Source organism: Leopardus geoffroyi, chromosome C3, assembly GCF_018350155.1.
Source record: "Leopardus geoffroyi isolate Oge1 chromosome C3, O.geoffroyi_Oge1_pat1.0, whole genome shotgun sequence".
Classification (NCBI taxonomy): domain Eukaryota; kingdom Metazoa; phylum Chordata; class Mammalia; order Carnivora; family Felidae; genus Leopardus; species Leopardus geoffroyi.
In genome coordinates, this window is record NC_059338.1 from 62,023,121 (window position 1) to 62,048,071 (window position 24,951).

Here is a 24,951-nt window from a genome sequence, read left to right on the forward strand (position 1 = left end):
AGTAACTTGCCCAAGCTTGCATCCAACAGCAAATGACAGGCCTGGAATTTTTGTACAAGTCCATACGACACCAGAGTCTATGCTTCTGAATGCTGTACTTATTACTATGCTCATGATTGTTAAAGTATAATGTGTCCGAAGAAGCTCCTGCCTGGGTGCCAAATATTTGGTATTCTGTAAAGAAAGGGAGAAGACAGGAATCCTTGCAATGAATACAGTCAAACAAAGGCACCAGCCTTCATGCACTCAAGCATGAGCCTGAGTGTCATCCACTTTGAGAAGGTGTGAAAAGAGACCAGAGCTGGATGGAAGGCATGCCTGGGTGACAGCAAGGGCACCTTGACTTTTGTCTGGACCACCACCAGAGCAGACGCCTGCCCGAAGGACCTCAGGACAGTCAGAGAGAGTCGTGAGAGTCAACGGGACAGTTCTTCACTTGGAAAACAAAAGACCTTACCTTTAATAATGGCAGCTTCTCAAGCGGTGGGAATGAAAGCCAGAATAATATAAAGTTTACTCCAGGGAAATTACCAAAATATACTTGTTAATGTTACCTTAGCTTAACCCATACAATCTTTTTTTTTAAATATTTTTTAAATGTTTATTTATTTTTGAGAGAGAGAGAGAGAGCATTAGCAGGAGGGGGCCAGAAATCGGGAGACAGAGGATCCAAAGCAGGCTCCGTGCAGTGAGCACAGAGCCCAATGCGGGGCTCGAACTGATGAACCAAACCGTGAGATCATGACCTGAGTTGAAATCAAGAGGTGGCCACTTAACCGACTGAGTCACCCAGGCACCCCAACCCATACGACCTTAAATTAACACATATAATCATACCTTACTTGTGGAGTTAGATTTGGGAAAAGTTATAAATCACTAAGACCAAAGTATAAAAGCCTTGATAAGCATAAAATTCCCAAGTTGTGCTACATGTATTTGGAACAAGCAGTTCAGAAGTCACCTGATAAAATTTCCAACTTGGAAAATGGGGCGACTTGTATTTAAATTTAAAATTTACACACACCCTGGGGCGCCTGGGTGGCTCAGTCAGTTAAGCATATGACTTTAGCTCAGGTCGTGATCTCATGGCTTGTGGGTTCAAGCCCCACATCAGGCTCTGTGCTGACAGCTCAGAGCCTGGATCCTGCTTCAGATTCTGTGTCTCCCTCTCTCTCTGCTCCTCCCCCACTCATGTTCTGTCTCTCTCTCTCAAAAAATAAAATAAAATAAATAAATAAATATTAAAAAATAAATAAAATTTACACATACCCATATACTCAGATTTGGGGAATATATATTCCTTGCAGGTTTTATTCAGCCTAATCCATGAGCATGAGAATAATAATATGGATTATTAATGCAAATGAGTATAGCTTTCTTGAATTCAAATAAGCAACAGCGTGGATCACATTTAGAATTTGACGGAATGAGCACAGCATTCCCTCCTGTTTTTAATAATGTGGTAAAATAAATATAATTTAAAAATAAAGTATTATCAAAAGAATGAAATTGAACCCCATCTTAGCTTATATCACTCACAAAAATTAGCTCAAAATGGATTAAAGATTTAAAGGTAAGACCTGCAACCATAAAACTCCAAGAAGAAAACACAGGGAAGAAAATCTCCTTGACACCAGTCTGGGCAATGATATTTTGGATATGATACCAAAAGGCAAAAATAATCAAGTGGGCCTACTTCAAACTAAAAAGCTATGCACAGCAAAGTAAGAATCAACAAAATGAAAAGGCCACCTATAGAATGGCAGAAAATATTTCCAAACCATCTATATGGTGAGGGGCTAATATCTAAAATATATAGAGACCTTATAAGACTCAACTGTAAAAAAACGACCTGATTAAAAAAAGGGACAAAGGACCTGAATAGACATTTTTCCTAAGATGACATACAAATGGCCACAGGTTACCCTGAAAAGGTTCTTAACATCACTGATGATCAGGTAAACACAAATCAAAACTACAAGGAGATATCACCAGACACCTGTTAGAATGGCTTTTATCAAAAAGACAAGACATAACAAGTGTTGGCAAGGATGTGAAGAAAAAGGAACCTTTGTACACTGTTGTAAACTGGTTCAGCCCCTATGGAAAACACCATGGAGGGGCGCCTGGGTGGCGCAGTCGGTTAAGCGTCCGATTTCAGCCAGGTCACGATCTCGCGGTCCGGGAGTTCGAGCCCCGCGTCGGGCTCTGGGCTGATGGCTCAGAGCCTGGAGCCTGTTTCCGATTCTGTGTCTCCCTCTCTCTCTGCCCCTCCCCTGTTCATGCTCTGTCTCTCTCTGTCCCAAAAATAAATAAACGTTGAAAAAAAAAATTTAAAAAAAAAAAAAAAAAAAAAAAAAACACCATGGAGATTCCTAAAAAAAAAAAAAAAAAAGAAAAAAAAAAAAAAGAACTACCGTATGATCCAGCTAATCCCACTTCTGGGTATAGATCCAAAAGAAACAAAATGAATACCTCAAAGGGATATGATGTTCGCGTTCATTGCAGGATTATTCAAATAGTGAAGATACGCAAGCAATCTATCAGTCTGTCAAAGATGAATAGATAAAGATGTGGTGCGCGCACGCACACACACACTCACAAATATTATTCAGCCACAACACAGAAGGAAATCTTGATATCTGCAACAACATGGATGAACTAGAGAGCACTATTCTAAGTGAAGTAAGCCAGACAAAGGCAAAAATACTTGTTATCTCACTTACATGTGGAATCTAAAAAAAGTTTAAAAGTCAAGGTCACAGAAAGAGAGTAGAATCATGGCTACCAGGTAGATGGGCAAGATGGGGGAGATGCTAGAAGCATCTTTTAGTTACAAAAGGAATGAGTTCTGGGGATCTAATGCATAGCATGGTAACTGCAGTTAACATTGTCTTGTAGTATTGAAATTTACTAAAAGGGTAGGTCTTAAGTTGGTTCTCATCACAAAAAGGAAAAATAAAGGTAACTGCGTGAGCTGATGGATGTGTTAATTAACCTGAACGTGGTAATCATGTCACGAAGGATGTATATCAAATCATCACATTGTAGACTTTAAATATATACAATTATATTCTTGAATTATACCTCAACAAAGCTGGAGGAAAAAAAAAGTAGTTTTCCACTGGCAAGTAGAAATCTTTGCCTATTTTTTCTCTATAGGCCAAGCTCTGCATTATGAGGAATTTATGAAAACACTGATGGGTAATATGAAACATGTACTACTTGTGCAATATTTAAAATGTGGAGATTTGCACCCATAAGTTAATGTAACTTCTCCATAGATAGCATTAAAGGCTCTAGAAAAGTAATTAGAATCACCCAGATGTAGCTCTATCAACTATTTGGCTATTTTATGGTAATCTTTTTTTTTCTAATATCTTGAGCAGATAATTCAAAATTAAAATCAGACATTAAGGGAATAGCAGGTCTAATATCAAAGCTTTTTGCTACTCTTCTGATTTGAAAAAAACCTCTACATTTTATGTACTTAAAAATCTGAAATGGGGGGCGCCTGGGTGGCTCAGTCGGTTGAGCGTCCGACTTCAGCTCAGGTCACGATCTCACGGTCCGTGAGTTCGAGCCCCGCGTCGGGCTCTGGGCTGATGGCTCAGAGCCTGGAGCCTGCTTCCGATTCTGTGTCTCCTTCTCTCTCTGCCCCTCCCCCATTCATGCTCTGTCTCTCTCTGTCTCAAAAATAAATAAAAATGTTAAAAAAAAATTTAAAAAAAAAAAAATCTGAAATGGAAGGATTTTCTATTGGTTAGAACAATATTTTCTTTTACAAGAAATATTTTGGAGTTTTGAGACTCGTTACAATAGAAAAGCTTGCCAACGCCAAATCTGAACACTTTTGGAAAGCATAAATATGTTTAATATGTGTAACTGCTAACTTTTACTTCCTGTTCTAAAAGAGGTTATTAAACAACCATGCAGAAATAAAATATCATTGATGTTTTATTAAAAAGAGGGAGTTGTTATTAAGAAGAGTGAGAGGGCTTTAGTCTCATTTCAAATATCAAAATTCTTATTTAAATGAGTAAGGCTTAGTCACAAGAAAGTGCCAATTAAATAGATACTCTGTGTTCAATGCTTTGTGGATGGGATACCAGGATGAGCTGAAGATGGCCAACCAACAGGTGCTTGTTAGGATCCTCTTGGTCTTGTCTGTTCACCAACATGGGTAAGGTTCTGTCTAATTAGTTCACTTGGTTGGCATACAGTGGTAACAAGGGACCATCGGGGTTAGCTTTACTCAAACCACAGACTGTGTTTGAGCCAGCCACCCAGCAAATGTATGAATCTGTTCACAAAAGGAACACATGAGGGGAGGTGGAGGGCTGAGGGCCAAAGAGTAATAGAAATGAAACTATGTCGATGAAAAGAGTGAGAAAGCTAGAACTTTAACTTTTTAAATCTCATGGAAGATTTAAAGATCTGTCCGTCCATCCATCCATCTATGTTTTTGGCTATCTATCCATCCACCTATTCATCCATCCATCCATCCATCCATCCATATATTCTAAAGAAACCAAAGAGGAAAGAAATTCTTGACACATTAATGCTATGGCTAAGATTTGCAAATCTGTCTATCTGTCCGTCTACTTATCTGTCATCCACCCATCCATCTAAAAAACCAAAGGGGAAAGAAACTCTTCACACATTAATGCTCTGGCTAAACAACATACAACTCCATAAAGTAGTTCTGTTATCTGCTCCTTAAAGATGTCACAAGCATCTACAGGCAGCATGGTCTAACCCGAAGGTTTGATCTCCCATATGTCTGCATGCACACTAAAGGAGGGATTGAGAGAGCAAGGCAGTTTGATTCTAACAGACTGAGAGCTTGAAACACCAGCTGAGCCAGGACTAGGCTAACAGGCCTGAGCAACAGTAAGCTGCACTCTCAGAAGGGAGGGGCACAGTGTGCGGGTCTTGGGGTCTTGCTGGAGGTCTCCCAAGCTCTAGGACGAATTTCTTCCTGAAAGGCCAAGCAGCATCTAGTGACAGAATTTAACCTACAAGTTAGGAGCATTGTCCATTCCTCTCCTATTCGGAACCAAGCTGTCAGGATGACCGCTCCTCCTTTCACTGGGTTGCAATCCCATCATGCTGTTTACCTTGGAATATGGATTCTGATTTCTTCTCTCTACCCCAGGAGATTGTCTCTTCTCTAGTGTATTTCGGGCTTCTGATTTCATGATATCGTTTTCCCATAGAACTTTCATAGAAAAACTTGATTTGCATAACCTTTCCCATTTCAGGGAATACGGCAGGGTTTTTTCTTTTGTTCATTCATTTGGACAAGAAAATTTCCTATCATTGCATGCATTCAGCATCACGAGTTCTGTTTAAGACATCCCTGTGTTTCCTAAGAATGTACAGAGCCTGGATTCTCTGACTTTCTGTTCAGAGTATGGTTACTGCACCACAAGGAAGTCCTGTTACAGAAGGTGGGGTTAGAATCTACCTCCCTGGGTGCAGTATTAAGAGTGATCAGCTTTAATTTAAGTTAATTACGTACTCAAGCTAAGGTTTCTAAGTTGAATTTTGAAATTTATTGCTGAATTTTAAAGTAACCCTCATTATCACACATCACTCATTCTAAATGCAGGCTTCGCATTTTCACAACTCTGATGTTGGTACGCATCTTATGATTGCGGTAGACAGGGTGACAGTTGTGACCGAGTTGTCACTTCAGGTCTTAGCTGTTATTCCCAGTGGCATGACAGGGCTCCTACGGTTTCTCAATATTCAGTCAACAAACCACTTAAAGCCTCTTTGAGGAAGGATTGTGAGGCTTCGTTACTGTCAGAATATCTCCTTTGACATTTTCTGATAAGGTTCCGAAATAAGCAGAACAGAAGTCTACTTAGAGAGAAGAGACAATAGTAGGGAGTCTGTTTCTAAAGTTAGAACATCATCAGCATCTTGATGGTGGAGACGTGTTGGGTGGAAAACACAGGCATCCATGACTCAGATGCAAAAAGTGATTCAGAAAAATTGGATTCTGCGTAGATGTTTCAAGAATTCCTGGATCATTTTGTTTCACTAATGTCAGTCTGCTCTGGCAAACCATAAACTCTCTGAAGTCAGGGGAAGGCTCACGCCTTTGTCAAGTTTCTATCTTTAAAGCCCAGGGGAGGTATCTGTCAGATATTCAAGGACAGTTGTTGAACAAATAATGAATGAACAATGGAAGAAAAGAAGACGGTAAGACCATCTGAGAAAAAGAGAGGAAGTCTGAAGGAAATACTATGAGTAAGGCTTAAAATGGACCCTGAGGGACAAAGAAGAGCTTGCAAATTGATAAGGGGAGAAAGGGTATTTCAAGCACAAGGAAAAAAGTGTGTTAGGAAATAGAGCCCTGGAAAAGCATGCTATATTTAGGAAACCACAACTATCTTTCAGATATTTGGAAAGCCAACAACAGAAAATAGTACTAATGAGACTGAAAAGGAGATTCAGATCCTGGATTGTTTTGAGTGCTTTGCCCTTTTTTTTTTTTTTTTTTTAAGAACTGCAGACTTTATTTCTAGATCACCCATTTTAATCCTTAATGACTTTTATCTCACGAGTCATTCTATTAGAGAGTTATCCAATAGTGAACAGGCAAAGTCTCGTTTTTCCCAAAAGGAAATTTATATTTTCTGGCTTAACATTTTATTCATAATTTTTGGTAGGCTATTGGGGTAAATATTTTAGTCCTATTATATGAAAGCACACTGAATTGCTATGGTTTTGAAAGACAAACAAAGAAAAAAACAGCTCTTCTTAATTATAAATTTCATTGCAACAATAACTACAAAGATTAAAAACATAGTAGGTAGGGAGATGGATGGGCAGAGCACAGAGGATTTTCAGGGGCACTAAAATATTCTGTATGATGTTACGTTGATAGATATATGTCATTACATAAGTGTTCAAACCCAGAGAATGTAAAACACCAAGAGTGATTCCTAAGGTAAACTGTGGACTTTGGGTGATGATGATGTGCCAATGTAGGCTCACACATGACCCTTCTGGTGAGCGATGTTGATGATGGGGAGGCTGTGTGTGTGTTGGGGCAGGGGGTATGTGGGAAATCTCTGTACCTTCCTCTCAAAGTTGTTGTAAACCTAAAACTGTTCCAAAAAAAATAACACCTTAAGAAAAAACACAGTAGTATGACTGAGAAATAATATTTTGCTCATGGTTGAAAAACACAGCCAGAAATAAACATTGTATTAGTAGTATAAAACCACATTGCTGTGATTTTACCAGCATGCAGTTTGGGGACGGGGTGGGGGGGGGGGGGAGTTTCCAAGGCGCCAGCTGGGAAGCATGAACAGAGAGAGGAGAACATGAAGGAAATACTCCCCCACTGCCCACCGCAGCTACAGAAGGCAGCTGGTGACCCAAACCCTGTGAAGGCAAGTATGGAGGAAGGAACAGGACTCAGTGACAGTCCCACATCACATTAGATTGCCTGTGAGGCATCAGGCAGTGAGAAGCCATTTCACACAGGATGCTCATTCAGCTATGAACATCACTTTCAGACTAATCCTCTGCCCAAGGCTAGAAGCTGATAAAATGCAAAAACAAAAAACAAAGATGAAAGCCGTGAAGACATCAATTTGCACATGACATATCTGAAAAAGGGTTAGAATCAAAAATCCACAAAGAACTTATCAAACTTAACAGCCAAAAAAACAAATAACCCACTTAAAAAATGGGCAGAAGACATGAACAGACAATTTTCCAAAGAAGACATCCAGATGGCTAATGGACACATGAAAAGATGCTCAACATCACTCATCATCAGGGAAATACAAATCAAAACCATGATGAGATATCACCTCACACCTGTCAGAATGTCTAAAATTAACAACACAAGAAACAACAGGTGTTGGCAAGGATGTGGAGAAAGGAGAACCCTTTTGCACTGTTGGTGGGAATGACAACTGGTGCAGCCACTCTGGAGAATAGCACGGAGGGTCCTCAAAAACCTAAAAATATAACTACCCTGAGATCCAGCAATTGCACTACTAGGTATTTACCCAAAGGATACAAAAATACAGGTGCAAAGGGGATAGATGTGCCCCAATGTTTATAGCAGCATTATCAACAATAGCCAAATGTGTGTCGACTGATGAATGGATAAGGAAGATGTGGTGTCTATATTACTCAGCCACCAAAAAGACATCTTGCCATTTGCAATGACTTGGATGAAGCTAGAAGGCATTATGCTAAACGAAATAAGTCAATCAGAGAAAGACAAATACCATATGATTTCACTCATATGTGGAATTTAAGAAACAAAACAAATGAATATATGGGGGGAGGGGAGAGAAGAGAGGGAAACAAACCACAAGAGACTGTGAATAATAGAGAACAAATTGAGGGTTGATGGAGAGAGGTGGGTGAAGGATGACCTAGATGGGAGACGGGTATTAAGGAAGACACTTGTGATGCGCACTGGGTGTTGCATGTTAGTGATGAATCACTGAATTCTAGTCCTGAAACCAACATTGCACTGTACGTTAACTAACTGAAATACAAATTAAAAATAAGGAAGAGTTCTTGGGTGGCTCAGTTGGTTAAGTGTCCAACTCTTGGTTTGGGCTCAGTTCATAATCTCGCAGTATATGAGTTCAAGCCCCTTGTTGGGCTCTGCACTGACAGTGCGGAGCCTGCTTGGGATTCTCTCCCTCTCTCTCTCTCTGCCTCTCTCCTGTTCCCACTGTCTCTGTCTCTCTCAAAATAAATAGATAAAACTTTAAAAAAAAATAAGGAAAGGGAAATTTAATTCTATGAAAAAAAAATTTATGAAGTAATTTCCCACAAATTTCAAGGGTTGGAAATCACACAGAGTTATGCTCTCTGATGCAGATGTGCAGCCTGAGAGGCTGGGAAGGTGGGAACTCAGGTAAAGAAGGGAGGGGAAGGAAGTGTGTCAGCTAAGCCAACGTGCTGCGTCAGATGCTTATGGTGTGTGTGTATATGTGGGGTATGTGTGTATAGGTGGTGTGTGTGTGTGTGTGTGTGTGTGTGTGTGTGTGTGTGTATGGTAGCAAATGCCATGGGATGTTTATCTGCAAATACAGGCACCCAGAGTTAGCCCAAAGTAATCCATTCCTAACAATGTGTCAGATAATGGATTTTATCTGAGTGGGAACCCAATCTCACATTTTTTAAACAGGAAAAGTAGTAACACATTTCTAATTCATATTAATCCACTGTTTTTCAAAAAATATTATGCTGTGCTCAGGTGGCATACCAAAGCTTTTCAGGCCTAACAGTATCTCATAAGTTACCTCGACTTTCCTTACACAGAACAAATATTACACATGAGCCTGACCAAGCTTATGTCTTCTATGTATTTATGTCTTTCTGTAGGCTTTATCGCTTCCAACTTTCCTTCTGCAGAAGGAAAGACCACTTGGGTTCACCCTTTGCTTTATAGTCCATTGAATTTTCCAGAAGGTGTTTTCACTTAGCAGTCTGGGAAAGATGACAAGCAAAAGTGCCCAGCATGTTTAAGGAGCACACACACGAGATGCAGTGCTATCAGGTGGCACTGACACTCACTGGGGCCAATGCCTTGTCTTCTCCTGGGCAGCTCAGGCATTTTCCCTGGCTCACACCTGCCATGTCCGTTCGGACGCTTACAGTTCAAAGAGTCAGTTCGGGGCCAAAATTTTTATAAAGCCATAAAAACTATTTGGAAGTGAGTTCAGTTAGTCAAGACAAAGCAAAATGAAGAAAGTTATTTCATAATGATTCCCCGTCTTCATGGGATTTTGAGACCAAGTGCAGAGTGGCCTATGAATGATGTTCTCTGTGGAATCATCTCAGAATTCATGAATTAGGCCAGGTTTCATAGACTCCTGCATCTGGCTATATTATTTTAAAGAAGATGTTGCACGAGGAGAACTTCCATTTGAAGGACAAGAGGAAAACAGCAATCCAATGTTTGTTCAAATGAGAAGTGGCTCTTTAATCACATCACACAAGTGTTCGGAGAGGGAAAGATTCTTCTTTCTAGTTAATTATCATTTAATGGCCAGGGGATTATTTTGCATAAACTAATATGCAACAACACTATTTAAAAACTCCCAGTAGTATTGATTAATTAGTTCTCTCATTTAAAGGCGGTAATCAGGCTATTTTTCAAAGGAGAAATAAGAAGTGTATTACATGCAATGTGTCGACTATAAAAAATCATGTATTATTTTAAGCGAAATGAAAGACATCTTAACAGAATCCCCAGGGGTAGAGTAGCATAGCAACCTTGGCCTTACCCTTTAATCTCAAGGCTTCTAATACCTTTGAGTCAGCTGTTACATCACTCACTAGCTTGATTTCGATATTTTGCGAAGTCAGTTGGAGCAGCTTTTCGAAGAGACGTTGACCCTAGAAAAAAATATTCAGAGACAAGGAAAGTCAGAAGCCCTGCACGTATGCTATTTTAATCAGGTATAAATAAACTTATTAAAAATTGAAATTATTCATTCAAATTTTAAAAGGCAAGCACTTCAGCAACTGACACTCATGTAAAATTGTTTCAAAAGAGTTACATAAACACAGTAGTAGCAGACACAGATTATGCTTTCTTGAGTGCTATGCAACCCAACAATTCTTGCCATCATAATTTCAACGCTACAGGGCAAATCTACCCTTCTTTTACTTTTTCATGAATTCTGCGTTACCTACGCATGAAGGGGCAGCAGAAAATATTAGACAGTTGTGTTTGGGCTGAGACAGACCTGGATGCAAGCTGGTTTTCCAGTTTATAAATTGTGTTTCTGAATCTCACTAATCTCCAGCTTCTTCCTCAGTAAAATGCACATAATATTAATATTTACCATAGAAGGTTTTTGTGAGAATTAAAGGCATTAGTCATAGGTAAGTACCCTTCCAGTGGGAGCTCTTATGGGGAAAGTCAGGGTGATTTCTCTGTGATTTGCCTGAATTCCTCTTCTGGTTTAAAACCTGTCTGACTGAATCCAACTAATGTTCTTCCTAGCACTCTGTAATTACTAGCACAACCTAAAACTGATGAAACAAAAATACAAAATAAAAAGTAAAGGTTTTGCTTCTGTAAGATTTTCACAAGCATTAAATTTTTATTGTAAGTTTTACTCTCCAGGAGACTCTGAGTAGAGGTTGGTCTATAGCCATCATATCATCTCAGGGAGTGGACTGCAAGCCTGTCCTATTTATTTCCCCTTGTGTGTGTTCACAGATTCCCTCTCCTTATCATAAAAGGAAACGGTCTTCTTTTATTGATTTTTCAGATCTTTGTTATTCAGCCACAAACTCAAATGCCTTCCCGGGTCAGACAGGCAATAAGGCTTTGCTTTTAATGGCCCCCAAGTAGCAAAGTCTTATCCTGCTTTGATAAGAATGGGCCATTAATGGGGCGTCTGGGTGGCTCAGTCACCCCATCCAGCTCAGGTCACGATCTTGAGGTTCTTGAGTTTGAGCATTGGGCTCTGTGCTGACAGCTCGGAGCCTGGAGCCTGCTTCAGATTCTGTGTCTCCCTTGCTCTCTGCCCCTCCCCTGCTCATCCTGTCTCTCTCAAAAATAAATAAACATTGGGGCGCCTGGGTGGCTCAGTCGGTTGAGCGTCCGACTTCGGCTCAGGTCGCAATCTCACTGTCAGTGAGTTCGAGCCCCGCGTCGGGCTCTGGGCTGATGGCTCAGAGCCTGGAGCCTGCTTCCATTCTGTGTCTCCCCCTCTCTCTGCCCCTCCCCGTTCATGCTCTGTCTCTCTCTGTCTCAAAAATAAATAAAACGTTAAAAAAAATTAAAAAGAAAATAAATAAACATTAAAGAAAAAAATAAAAGAATGGGCCGTTACTAATGATTACGTACAGAGGATGGAGACTGAGAACGCAGAACGGAGGAAATGTGGATGTCGTGTGTGATTCCTGCAGTTCAGCCTCAGAAAACAGAGAAGCCAAAGATCAAAGCTTAAAGCTTTGGAGGGTAAGGAGGAGGGAGCTAGGGCCACCTGGCAGGCAGGAGTGTCTGGCATAAGTGGGAGTTGTACCCCACGGCAGGCACAGAGGTTTCCGTCTCCTTTAACTAAGTGTGCTGACCGAGGTTGCCAAAGGTGGAGCTCATGGAATTACTCTGCACCCAGAGCCTGGAGGCAGGCTCACAGCAGACCAGGTTTCCTAGGAGGCACTGAATGAGGGCAGCGGACTGTTGTCAACTGCTAATTTAAAAGAGGTGGAGTGGGGAGTGAGAGAGAGAAACATATGGAGAGACAGAGGACAGAAGAAAGAAAACAGGCTGACTTGCAGATTGCAGGGTCCATGTAGATTTCAGGTTTATTGCACAGAGATAAGGGGCTGGGCAGTGAGAGGCTCAGATACAGGCGAGAGGGACATCCAGGTGAGGGGCTCTGTGGTTCTCCTGCAGGGTTATCACCAAGATGACCTTCCTCATCAGCTCCAGCTCCCCACTGACGTGCACTACAATCTTGTCACACACCCTGGGATGCTTGGTGATGTCTGCATGGTCCAGATTTCTGGAGCCCAGATTCATGGTCATCATATAGTCATACAGATTATTCGTACTTCTCCCCTTCACACAGAGAAAAGGCTTATATGCTTTGTGTTTGATGAGACTCACCAGTAATGAGCTGGTATTTTTACACAAATGCATTTTTTTTTTTTTTTTGGTTCTTAGTTCACAATGTATTTAGTACAAATGAAACATAGGAGATCTTCTAACCTATCCGTATTTCTGGCTCTGTGCCTTAAACTGATTCCCACTTTGTTATTTTTGTGAACACCAGAAATCTCAAACATGGATGAAAATAGAAACTCCCAAAGCTACAGATACTGGCAGACTGTCATTAAATAAAGCTTATTTTTACTGTTAGTATGTGCTGATTACTTACACCAAGGATTCTTAAAATGGTTAATTATAGTGCTTATTGTAATGAACTTGGGCCTGGGGGGAAGTTCTCTGTTTTCAGTGTCTTACCTTCCTATCCACACATTCTGGCTAAGACATCAGAATGTAGTAACAAAGGTGTGAAACACCTTCTCCATGCTGAGATCTGTAGTAAGGGCTACTGTTTTCTGAGTTCAATCTACTCACTGTATTGTTATAAAGGAATACAAAAGCCCCTTGGTTTTTAAACATCAGTATGGTTAACTCTTAACAACACAGGTTTGAGCTGCACAAGTCGACTTGTACTCGGATTTTTTTTGACAAATATTGCACAGTCCTGTATATGTGTTTTCTCATCCTTATGATTTTCTTAATAACATTTTCCTAGTTTACTTTATTATTCACATAACATACAAAATATGTGCTAATTGGCTATTTATGTTATCAGTTGGATCTCTGATCAACAGGAGGCTATTAGTATCAAAGTTTTGGGGAGTCAAAAGTTTATGTGGATTTTCAACTATGCAGGGGGTTGGTACCTTATTAACCCCTGTTGTTCAAGGGTCAACCAATTTAAAAACTTGCCCTTCCTGGTGAGAAACAGTAGGCCACATTTCAAAATTAAATGAATCCTCTTGAAGATGTCAGTGGCTCAGGCATGTTGAGCAGTTTAAGCCAATTAAGCCCAGGCAGCCTGCCTAGAGATTGGAGCATGAAATATTGAGGGGGATTAGTTAACCACCCAATACTGTCCCTCCTTTACCTAAAAGGAAGAAGCCACTAATAATCTGATAAAGTCAAATATCAGTGCATTTAAGGGGCCCAACAAGAGAAAAGATGCTAGAACACAGCGGGCATTTGATGATACCAACAACTCAAGAAGACAGAACTAGAGCTAAAACACAATGTAAGTATTCAAGGACAGGTAAGCATGGCTGGGACTAACACTCTATGATTTTAGAAGTAAATTAGAATAATAATTAAAGAACAGCATAGCCACTGTTGTGACCAAAATCATTGGTCTGAAGACCTCAAGGAAGAAATACCTCAAAGTGCACACACATACGCATGCACACACATGAAAACACAAGGGTGACAAGGGAAGAAAAGGGTGATAGATAAATTGAGGATATATAACATGTGGCTAATAGGTGTATTGGAAGACAAAAAGAGGTAAAAAGAATAAGCTTTCAAGTAACAGAAGAAAAACTGTCCTACCTGAGGCAAGACCTAAACCTACATGTTTTTTTTTTTAAATATGAAATTTATTGTCAAATTGGTTTCCATACAATACCCAGTGCTCATTCCAACAGGTACCTTCCTCAATACCCATCACCCACTCTTCCCTCCCTCCCACCCCCCATCAATGCTCAGTTTGTTCTCAGTTTTTAAGATAAACCTACATGTTGAAAAGATAATTGAAGATGAAGGTAAATGCAGTGCGGAAAGACACATTTAGGTACATTCCGTGACACTGATCAATAGCAAAGAGAAAGAGAAATTCTTAAAAACCGGCCAAAAACAAAACGAAAACAAAAGCTACCTATCAAGCAAAATGGATCAGACTGGCATGGAGCCAACCATTTGCAACACTAAGTTGGTACATGGTGGGTACAGACTATAAAAGAAAAAATAACTAAAGCAAAGGAATGCTTTACTCAAAGATTTTACCCACCAGGGTGAAAAAAAGAGAAATATTTGCAGATATATACAGATTTAGAAACTATATTACCTACATAACCCATATGAAGGACATATTCAAGGAAAGAATCTAATTAAACAGTAAAGGACACTAATCACCATCAAGGAGGATGAAAAGGATAAGAGACAAGTGATGAGCAAGATGATATGGATTATGTGTTTGATGTACCTGGTAAATAAAGATTCTTGATATGGAAGAGACACATTACAGGGGAAGGTCTACTGTTCTACTGAGAATCTATTACGTGATTCTCAGTGGGAGGCACTATTACCCTAAAGGGGATGAGTTTGTTCACTGTGTGCATGTGTGTGTAAGTTATTCTTTTTATAAATAAAACACAGATATATATACAATAAATATGCAACATATCTGTGGTATTAAAATCTCATGGTTGGGGGGGGGTGCAGGTTTAGGGAAAAAAACGTCTAAAAAGTCTCCTTAGTAAGGTGATAGAAAAAAGAAGATTGAGAAACACTGGTCTACAACAAACAGGATAAAGAATCTCAGTAAAAATTAGAATGAGAGTTGGGAGGGCTTAAAAGAGCTAGATGAGAAAGAGTAGGCAATTATTCTGTGATGGCACAATTTATGGAGCAGTGACAGTTATAAATTGGTATGTACCAAACAACATGGCATCTAAATATATAAAGCAAAGGCTAACAGTAATGCAATTAAAACACTACAACAATATAATACTTCAAAATATGTCTTTCACAAGTGGGTGACCTAAAAAGGAATAAATGAGAATATATGAAAATTAAATAATATTATCAATAAACTTGATTAGGTATATACATTTATACATATTTCTCATTTTATATATGAAACCCCTCAAAACAACCGTTTGCTTGTCTGTAGAACATCATGAAAATCTGTTCTGTAACTGCCATTACGAAAATTTGAACAAGGGGTGCCTGGGTGGCTCAGTCAGTTAAGTGACTCTTGATTTTGACTCTTGATTTTGGCTCAGGGCATGATCTCACAGTTCAGTTTGTGGGTTTGAGCCCCGTGTTGGGCTCTGTGGTGATAGTGTGGAGCCCACTTGGGATTCGCTCTCTGCCCCTCCCTGCTTGCACACTTACTGTTTCTTGCTCTCTCTCAAAATAAATAAACTTATCTTTATATATATTTACATAGATTTTTTTTTAAAAGAAGGAAAACCTGAACAAAGTGTAAGGAAGATATTCTACCAGCTTCATTCTTTGATCATAATCCAAGAAAATGAGAAACAGACAATTAACAAGCAACACATAAAACAAATCATATCTACTTGAAAATTTAACTTACTCAGATTACCTGTACATCATAGGAGAAAAGAAAAGTGAATTTCTGTATTCTCTGGAAAGCTATAAATAGGTGGGTACTTCAGAGCAAAACCATGAAATGAGGCAATATCTGGTGTCAGGGAAATTTATAACCGTAAATGTCTACAGCTTTATAAAAAATATAAAGTCATGCATAGGAATGGATAAACCCAGACGGGAACTTAATAGAGAATCCAGAAATGGTGCACACAGGATTATATCAATAACAAAGGCACTGTTTTAATTCAGTCTGAAAAAGATAAAGTGGTTAAATCTGGCACAATTGAAAAGACCCCTATATTATACCACTTAGAAAAATATGTTTTCAGGAAAAATAAAAACATATCAATACTTTCAAGAAAATCTATGCAAGCATGGACAGGTATGTTCCATCTTCAAGTAGGGCAAACCTTAACCAAGCTATAGGCTAAATAATGGTCCCCAAAATGTCAGGTCCTAATCTGGAGTCTGCAAATTTTATCTTATTTGGAAATAGAATCTTCACAGATACGATTAAAGATTTCGAGATGAGGTTATCCTGGATTATTATCTGAGAAGGTCTTAAATGTAATCAGTGTACTTGTAGGAGAAAGGCAGAGAGGCAGAAGGGATTGGACACACCCAGGGGAGGCTGCCACCTGGAGACAGGGCAGAGGTGTTTGGAGATGCCAGCCTTGGAGACTGGAGGGATAGAGCCACCAGCTAAGGGGCGCTGGCAGCTGCCAGAAACTGGAAGGGGTGAGAAGTGTTCTCTCCCAGTAGTGGGGGCTGCTGGAGCCTCAGGACAGAGCACTGCTCTGCTCTGACACCTAGGTTTCAGCCCAGGGAAACTGATTTCAGACTTCTGCCCTCCTGAACCAGGAGAAAATAAATTTCTGTTGTTTTAAGCCATCTGTCTGTGGTGCTTTGTTGCTCTGGCCACAGGAAGCTAATACACAAGCTAGCTACATAGAAGCAATAAAAGATATACAGAATTACCAAGGTTAAAAAATTATACAGAAAAAGATACCACAAAGTAAGTGCAGAAACAGCAAAAATTTGGAATAGTTGTTATGTAGATGAGAAGAAGGGAGGGCCTGATAGCTGTACTCTACAAAAATGTATACAAATTAATAAGAAAAGACCGAAAGCCCAATCAAAGTTGGGCAAAGTGTGGCTATTGAACATGAAGGATGCTTCATGTAGCCAAAGAAATCACAATGCAAAGCAATATGGACATCTCTCTTTGTAAGCAGGAGACCGGAAAATATTTATGAGTGGCAACCTTTACTCCCATCGATGATTTGGGGACAGGACATTCTAACATTGCTGCCTTCCACTCAGTAACCCCACAACTAGAATGCATCCCAAAGACACATAAGCACCAAAATGTGTGTGTGTGTGTGTGTGTGTGTGTGTGTGTGTGTGTGTGTGATTATATATCTTAGGTATGCTGTTACCCACTGATGCACACATATATACACACATACATGTACACATGTGTCTATATGTGCACATAAAGTTTCAATCAAAGTATAAAAGGGTGGATGACTGCTATTAAACGATTGATGACACAGTTACTAGAAAACAAGACTAGGATTTATCTTAAGCCATGATGTCCTTTTAAAGCAATACACTTGCCTTGATTTTTTTCTTTCTTTTTTTTATATGAAATTTATTGTCAAATTGGTTTCCATACAACACCCAGTGCTCATCCCAACAGGTGCCCTCCTCAATACCCATCACCCACCCTCCCCTCCTTCCCACCCCCCATCAACCCTCAGTTTGTTCTCAGTTTTTAATAGTCTCTTATGGTTTGGCTCCCTCCCTCTCTTTTTTCTTTTTTGATTTTTTTCTTTAATTTATGATTTAAGAGACAAAACCATATATGCATGGATCCCGTCTTGACTCAACTTCCTATTTATTTAGCCAATTCATTAAATTATCTTCAAGATTGATCGCTTATTTACTTACTATCTTTGTTGAAATTTTCAGCACTAAATAGCTGAAAATTTTTTTCATTTATTTTTAAGTTTATTTAGTTTTGAAACAAAGACGGCATGTACGGGGGAGGGGCAGACAGAGAGGGAGAGAGAGAATCCCAAGCAGGCTGCACGTTGTCAGCACAGAGCTTGACTCAGGGCTCGAACTCACAAAACTGTGAAATCATGACCTAAGCCAAAACCAACTGAGTTCTAACCAACTTAGCCACCCAGGTGCCCTTCTGTTTTTCACTGAGAAAAATTACCGAAATTTTATTTACTTACTATACTTACCGAAATATATAAAGATTGCCAGGGATATAAATATATTATTTGTACATTTGTCATCATCAGCTTTTATTCTCAAATAAAAGGACCCCCAGAACAGAGAGAAGTGTCTTTTAAGCAATTTCATTCAACACATTTACTGGATGCTTGCTAAGTGCCAGGACCTTCATAAGTGCTGGAGATAAATGATAAGTAGGTAAATACAGCGCAGTGTGTCAGATGTCAGGGTCGAGACCTAGAGACAACGCAGCAGGGGCACTAATAACCCTAAGGCACAGCCTAAGGCACACAGGAAAAGTTCCCCAAAGGAGGGGAGGAAAGAAAAGAATGTTCCAGGGGCGCCTGGGTGGCGCAGTCGGTTAAGCGTCCGACTTCAGCCAGGTCACGATCTCGCGGTCCGTGAGTTCGAGCCCCGCGTCGGGCTCTGGGCTGATGGCTCAGAGCCTGGAGCCTGTTTCCGATTCTGTGTCTCCCTCTCTCTCTGCCCCTCCCCCGTTCATGCTCTGTCTCTCTCTGTCCCAAAAATAAATAAACGTTGAAAAAAAAAAATTTAAAAAAAGAAAAGAATGTTCCAGGTGGAGACCTGAGGCCTGAGAACTAAGTAGGAGGGTCTCGTAAGCCTGGGCGGAATTTGGTCCATGTCTGGAAAGCTCCGTGGATCTCCAAACGATTTTACATATGGAAGCACATCATTGAATTTCTGTTCTAAAATAAAATTTTGACTGCAAATCGGAGAAGGACGGGTACAGGGCAGGGCTGGAGGCCGAACACAGCAATCAAGTCAGTATGTGGTCCGGTGAGAGACACGGAGTCGTGTCAGTGGCAGCCAGAACGACGGAAAGATCTCATGTGTCGCCAAGATGGCACAGTGACAGACTCCATGGCGAGGTGTGGGCTTGCGGGAGACAGCACAGCCAGGAAAGGTGCCCAGAGGCCCCGGCAGCTCTCTGGACGTGTGTGTGGGACATGGAACTCCTCATCTGAAGGGAGAAGATGCTGGCCTAGGAATCAGCTCACCAATGTCCTGAGGTCATGGATCAGTCACAGCTTTGGGAAGTCAGTGCCATCGGCCCCCCAGCTGAGTGGAGAACACTCGTTTTGTGGGCCAGGAGTAGCAAGCATCACCCGCCTGATGCCAGGGGTGAGTATCTGCTATGCAGGCATGCAGCCTGCCGGTCCATTCATTAACCCAGGTTCCATCCCACTAAGGGGCTTAATTATTCTGAACAGTTCCTCATCAAGGCCTTGCCTAACGATGGTAAGATATGCAGACAGTGGGTAGCAGCACAGCCGCCCTTCCTCAGGGGCAGATAGATGAAGAGACACGAATGAGCTCATCCTACCAATCATGGGCCACGAAACAGCAAGGGATTAATACCAGCAGTGGCATGTTTGAAACAGGGACCTAGGCTCTGAATCCCTACTGTAGCTGGAAAGTAGCTTTGGGGTTCTCCAGCCTTCACTCCGGCTGCAAAGGGCAGGTGGACAAGGTCATCTCGGCAGTGTGATCGGTTGTGTCCAGAAAAGTGTGGACGGCACGGCTTGTCAGCACCGCTGTGCAGAAAAGGTGGGTGTGATGGGCAAGGGAGGGACGCACGGCATATGCCAGATACTCCACCTCTCCCACAGTCACTTGTTCTGAGGGGACAGCGGGCCCCACATTGAAAGGAGACAGGATTCCTTCAGATCCTTACTCGTGACAACCCAGCTCCCCCTGTCACATAACCATGAGGGTGTCCTACACGTTCCCTGAAAATCCCTCCATCTAAAGAAAGAAGCCCAGCCTCCTTAGCCCTCTGACCCTACCTTTTCTATTTTTTTTAAAGATATTTATTTATTTTGGGGGAGAGCGCAAGCGGGGTAGGGGTAGAGAGAGGTGGATAGAGGATCTGAATCAGGCCCTACACTGACAGGCTGACAGCAGTGAACCGGATGTGGGGCTCGAACTCACAAACCGTGAGATCGTGATGAGGTCGGATGCTCAACTGACGAAGTCACCTGGGTGCCCCATGACCCCACTTCTAAGAACTGACCCCAGGTGAATGAGCAAAAAGAAAATGTTTTGCACAGAGATATTTATAGTAGCAGAATTTATTCAGAAAGAGGAAAATGAAAAAAAAATAGATTAAATGTCCAATAATAAGGAGTTCTATAAATTTAATCTGGTCCATCTACAACATTGGATATTATACAGCCAAATTAAAATAACGTTTACCAATAACATGAGAAAGTGCTTCCAATGTAATGTCAAGATCAAAATTAAGATATAAACTTTACATAATATGAGCATATGTATGTACTTATGCATAAAATACCAAACTTAAAAAAAGTTTTATTGATGGTCACATGGATGATTTTGTTTTTCTTTATTTCCCTGTAGTTTCCAAATTTTCTATAGTGAGAAGCTATTTCTATTATAATGAGAAAAAAAATCCAACTGATTCTTTCTAAAACGAAGTTGCAAGAACATAAATTGGCCATACACAGGAAATGCAGCAAGGAGGTCTAGACATACTTTTAGGTAAACAAAACTAAGATAAGACAATTTTAAGAAAAAAACATTATTTAATCCAAATAACTGGGAAGAGTATCTTTGGGTTCATGATTTATTCATGCCTATATGATTGGATTTTAAAAGAATCACAGAGGTTAAACTCTCGCTAATCATAGTGCTTATGAGTTTATATCAGAATGATGATTTCCCTTGGAAATATATTGGAAAGCAAGCAAGAGCATAATTAGGATTGCTCAACAGATGGGGAAACAGAAGCACAGTGAAGCAGCAGGAAGTTACCAAGAAAGAACAGCACCAAGGGAGAACCAGAAGCCATAGGAGCCAGAGAGCTCGCTGGGCCACCAAGAGCCAAGGACAGCCTTCCCGGCCTGCTTGGTGCTGCTTTAGCATTCCGCATTGCCAACGGTGGTTTCTCCAGCAACTCCACTATACTTTGAGTTCCACAAGGGGTGGGGACCACTGCTTATTTGGTTTCACATCTCCAGCAAACAGCGCGGTACCTTACTAATTATCTGTGCAATAAAGGCGCACACAAAATCGCTTTGTGGCCACATTTCAAATGCAAGAATGCTAATTTATAAGCATCTGCTGAGTGTTGACTTTGTGGAAGAGGGAAAAAGATGCTACTTTGCAAGAAGGAGACATCCTTTCCATCAGGTGATGCTATTTTCATGCCGACACTGAACACCGGGAGCTTGACTGAAATAATATTTAGCCTAGAGATGAGAGGGCTGAAGAGGGATCTACTGTTTCCAATCCCAAGGCAACTACTGGGCTCCCTTCTCTTCCTGACCACATGCTAGACAATAAAGCTACAGGAATAAACATGGCACATGGCCTGGAGTCCAGGACGGTGTGGAATATTCCAGTAGAAGTTGCCACCATTATATCATCACTGAGAGAACAACTGGAATTAACAGGGTTTGTTCATCATGTTACTGAAACACAGAACACTGGATGACAATCCTGGTGGGAAGGCACCAATGTGGCCCAGCCGTCAAATCTAGAAGCATCAAATCGCTGTTTATTAGACTGGGGTTCTTTTAGGCAGTGATACTCAATCCTGGCTGCCTAACAGAACCACCATTATAACAGTATCAAAGACTGGCCCCCTCCCCAGACACTCTAATTTTAGTGTTTTGGGGTGACCTGGGCATCTATATGTTCCAGAAGCTTTCCTGGTGATTCCGACAGGTAGTCATGGTTGAACACTGCCCTACTGGGGAAGGAGGGGGAGAATCTACCTGAAAACATACACATTTCGCTTTCTTCTTTCTTCACCGAAACCCCGAAGAACTTGAATTAGTATCCTGAGTAGAATTATCTCAACCCCCTTGAATGGAAGTTGAGAATGTGACAGACATCTTAAAGTTATTCCCGCTCTCAGGTTACATAGAAAGCAGGCATCCACTAAGTAAATGTACAACTAAATGTCCTGCGCCAGGAAAACAAAAATGAAAGTGAAAACAGAAACTCTCTTTTATGAGCTCCATTATTTGTTGTTTGATAAACATTACCTAAATCAGATTTACAAACCCATCAAAAGAGACTGGCATTATTATACCCATTTTATAGATGAGTTAATCGAGGATCAGATGGGTCATGACATTTACCTAACGTGGCCACAACTACTAAACTACTGGTCATGTCACACAGATTTGCTGCCAAACCCTGTGGTCTTTCCACTAGATTATGTGCCTCCTGAAGAATGCTGCTTATGTGTCTTTTCTACAAAACCAAACTCTGAGAACTGAAAATAAACAAAATAATGAATTCTAAACTGAGCCAAAAAACAGAGCATTAGTATGCATCCTAATCTTGTTTCCATTCATTTATACATGTTGTATTTTTCTCTCTAGCCCTGTAAAAACATACAAAACAGACAAGAGTTGGCCATGATATAGTAGAAATGCATGCAAGCCCTCAGATCCACATCAAAACAAGGGATAAAATGTGTGTTCTTCGTGTTGAATAGGAATATGCCACTTTCTCTGGCTGTCTCACACCAAGTTACTAGTTACAAGGCACCAACCTCTTAATTGCAACAGGCTCAAAGAATTTCAGTTACTTAAAGAATCCAGTCTCCACCAACCACACTCCTCTCCTTTCAGACATAGTAAAAAGCAGGAACTGTTGTAATTCTATTTTTCCTAGATAACAAAAAAAAAAACCAGTAAAAAAAGAAATTCTTATTAAATATTATGATGAGGCTGCGAGATTTTTGGGTACCTTTCTCAGACTTTCACACTGGCAAAAACAGGATTCTCTTGGTTCCAGAAATACCCCTGTGTTGCAAAGTGGATACTGTTTGTCTACACGATCAATGAATGAACAGCGTCCTTCACCAGACTTGGGGGAGGGAGTGGACCTGCCTTGGGACAGGAGGGGTGGAACGAAAGGAAGAATGGAAAGATGGTGGAGACTGGAGAACACAGAGCCATAGCTGACCCCTCCAGACTGCAGGCTTCCTAGGAGGCCTCGAAACACAGTGATTCTAATAGAAAATGTTAATAATGCTATTTACGAAAAAGTCGTGAACATAGCTATAAAAGACATGCGACAAGGAAGAGGTTTCCAAGTTAGGTAAAGTGAAAGCCTTTGTCTGTCGGTTAACCTACATCTATAGAGTCAGTTAGGAAGAATACTGCTAGCAAGGAATGAGTGGTCTAGAAGATGTGACCCATGCGAGTCACACTCACATGCAGCTGCCTTGCCCATGACAGCAAGCTGTGGCCCACCAGCACCAAGGGGAGATCTCTCAATGTTGCCTGGGTATAGGAGTCTTCAACTTAAAACAAAAACAAGGAGAGGGGCACCTGGGTGGCTCAGTTGGTTAAGTATCTGACTTCAGCTCAGGTCACGATCTCATGGTTTGTGGTTCGAGGACGTTTGGCTCTGAGCTGATGGTGTGGAGCCTGCTTGGAGCCTTCTCTCTCTCTCCTTCTCTCTCTGCCCCTTCCCCACTTGCTCTCTCTTTCTCTCTCAAAATAAATAAACTTTAAAAACAAAACAAAATAAATAAAACAAAACAGGGAGCAGAAAACTAGCCAATTGACCAACCAACAAAAATCAGAAATGCCTATAGGTTTGAGAAGCCCACATTACTTCCATGGATTCAAGATTTAAGATGTCAGTGTCCAGAGACACATGTGTATATGTGTGCACACGCGCATGGATGAGTGTAGATAAGTAGATGGATGATAGCAAGACTTTGCGTAGCTGTGTGTTTGTGTAAAGACTTGTGCTTAAAAAATGGAAGTTACAATAATTTGCATAATCCTTATCTACCCAGAGCTTTACATTAAAAAAAAATTTTTAATGTTTATTTATTTTTGAGAGAGAGAGAGAGAGCGCAAGTTGGGACAGAAGAGAGAGGGAGACACAGATTCCGAAGCAGGCTCCAGGCTCTGAGCTATCAGCACAGAGCCCGATGCGGGGCTCAAACTCATGAACTCTGAGATCATGACCTGAGCCAAAATCAGATGCTCAACCAAATGAGCCACCCAGGCATCCCAAGCTTTACATTTTTAGAAACGATATATTTCTTTCTTAATTTTACTTGGTAACCACCCCAGTTTCCAGCACAGTGAAAAGCACATAATAAGAACTCATTATTTGTTAGTAAAATTAAACTGATTGGAATGAGAGTTGCAGTGTGTACACAAATAACATTCATGAGAATAAACACATAATAAGATGGCCAAACACTGTTCCGTACCCTTCACAGATCTTAACTAGTGTGATCTGCACAACTTACGAGATATGCACGCTCTATGACCCTGATGTTGCTGCTGAGGAAATCGAGGCCTACAGAGTTCAGCATCTCACTCAAAGTCACAAGGCTGATAAAAGTAGATAAAGAATTAAGTAGATAAAAAGGAACCTGAGCTTCCCCTTCCTCACTCACCTCTAGAGTCTGCCTACCAACTACAGTGTAGAGACAGGATCCTGGCTTGTGTTCCCCCAAACCACCCGTGGATCACTGAACTTTCATTCATGTTACTCATGAAATTGAGCGAATACCATTACATTTTCTAAATCATAATTTTTCAAAATTGTGATGTCTCATCAATTGGCAATCATGACTCACTGCCGATGAATAACTAATTGATTTCACATAAATGCATCTCTTAAAGATTCAGTTGTGGGAGCTCATTAATTATTTTATTTGGTTTCTCACAGTGAACTCACAGAGAACAGGTTTGTTTGTCCCCCCACCCCTCCCCCAGTGAATTAGGTAGCTCTGAAATCATCAAGTCACATTTCCTGTCTTTTCCTGAATAGTCTTG

At 40.7% G+C, this 24,951-nt stretch overlaps 1 protein-coding gene across 4 annotated transcripts in view; it reads right to left on the bottom strand.

Annotated features, from left to right (window-relative positions):
• The window catches only part of PLD5 (phospholipase D family member 5), a 422,286-nt gene that overhangs the window by 156,302 nt on the left and 241,033 nt on the right, over positions 1 to 24,951 (bottom strand). For all 4 annotated transcript variants that reach the window (XM_045453115.1, XM_045453118.1, XM_045453119.1 and 1 more), the window contains one exon: positions 10,284 to 10,395. In XM_045453115.1, coding sequence (XP_045309071.1) covers positions 10,284 to 10,395 — 112 coding nt within the window. The remainder of the gene's footprint in view (positions 1 to 10,283; positions 10,396 to 24,951) is intronic.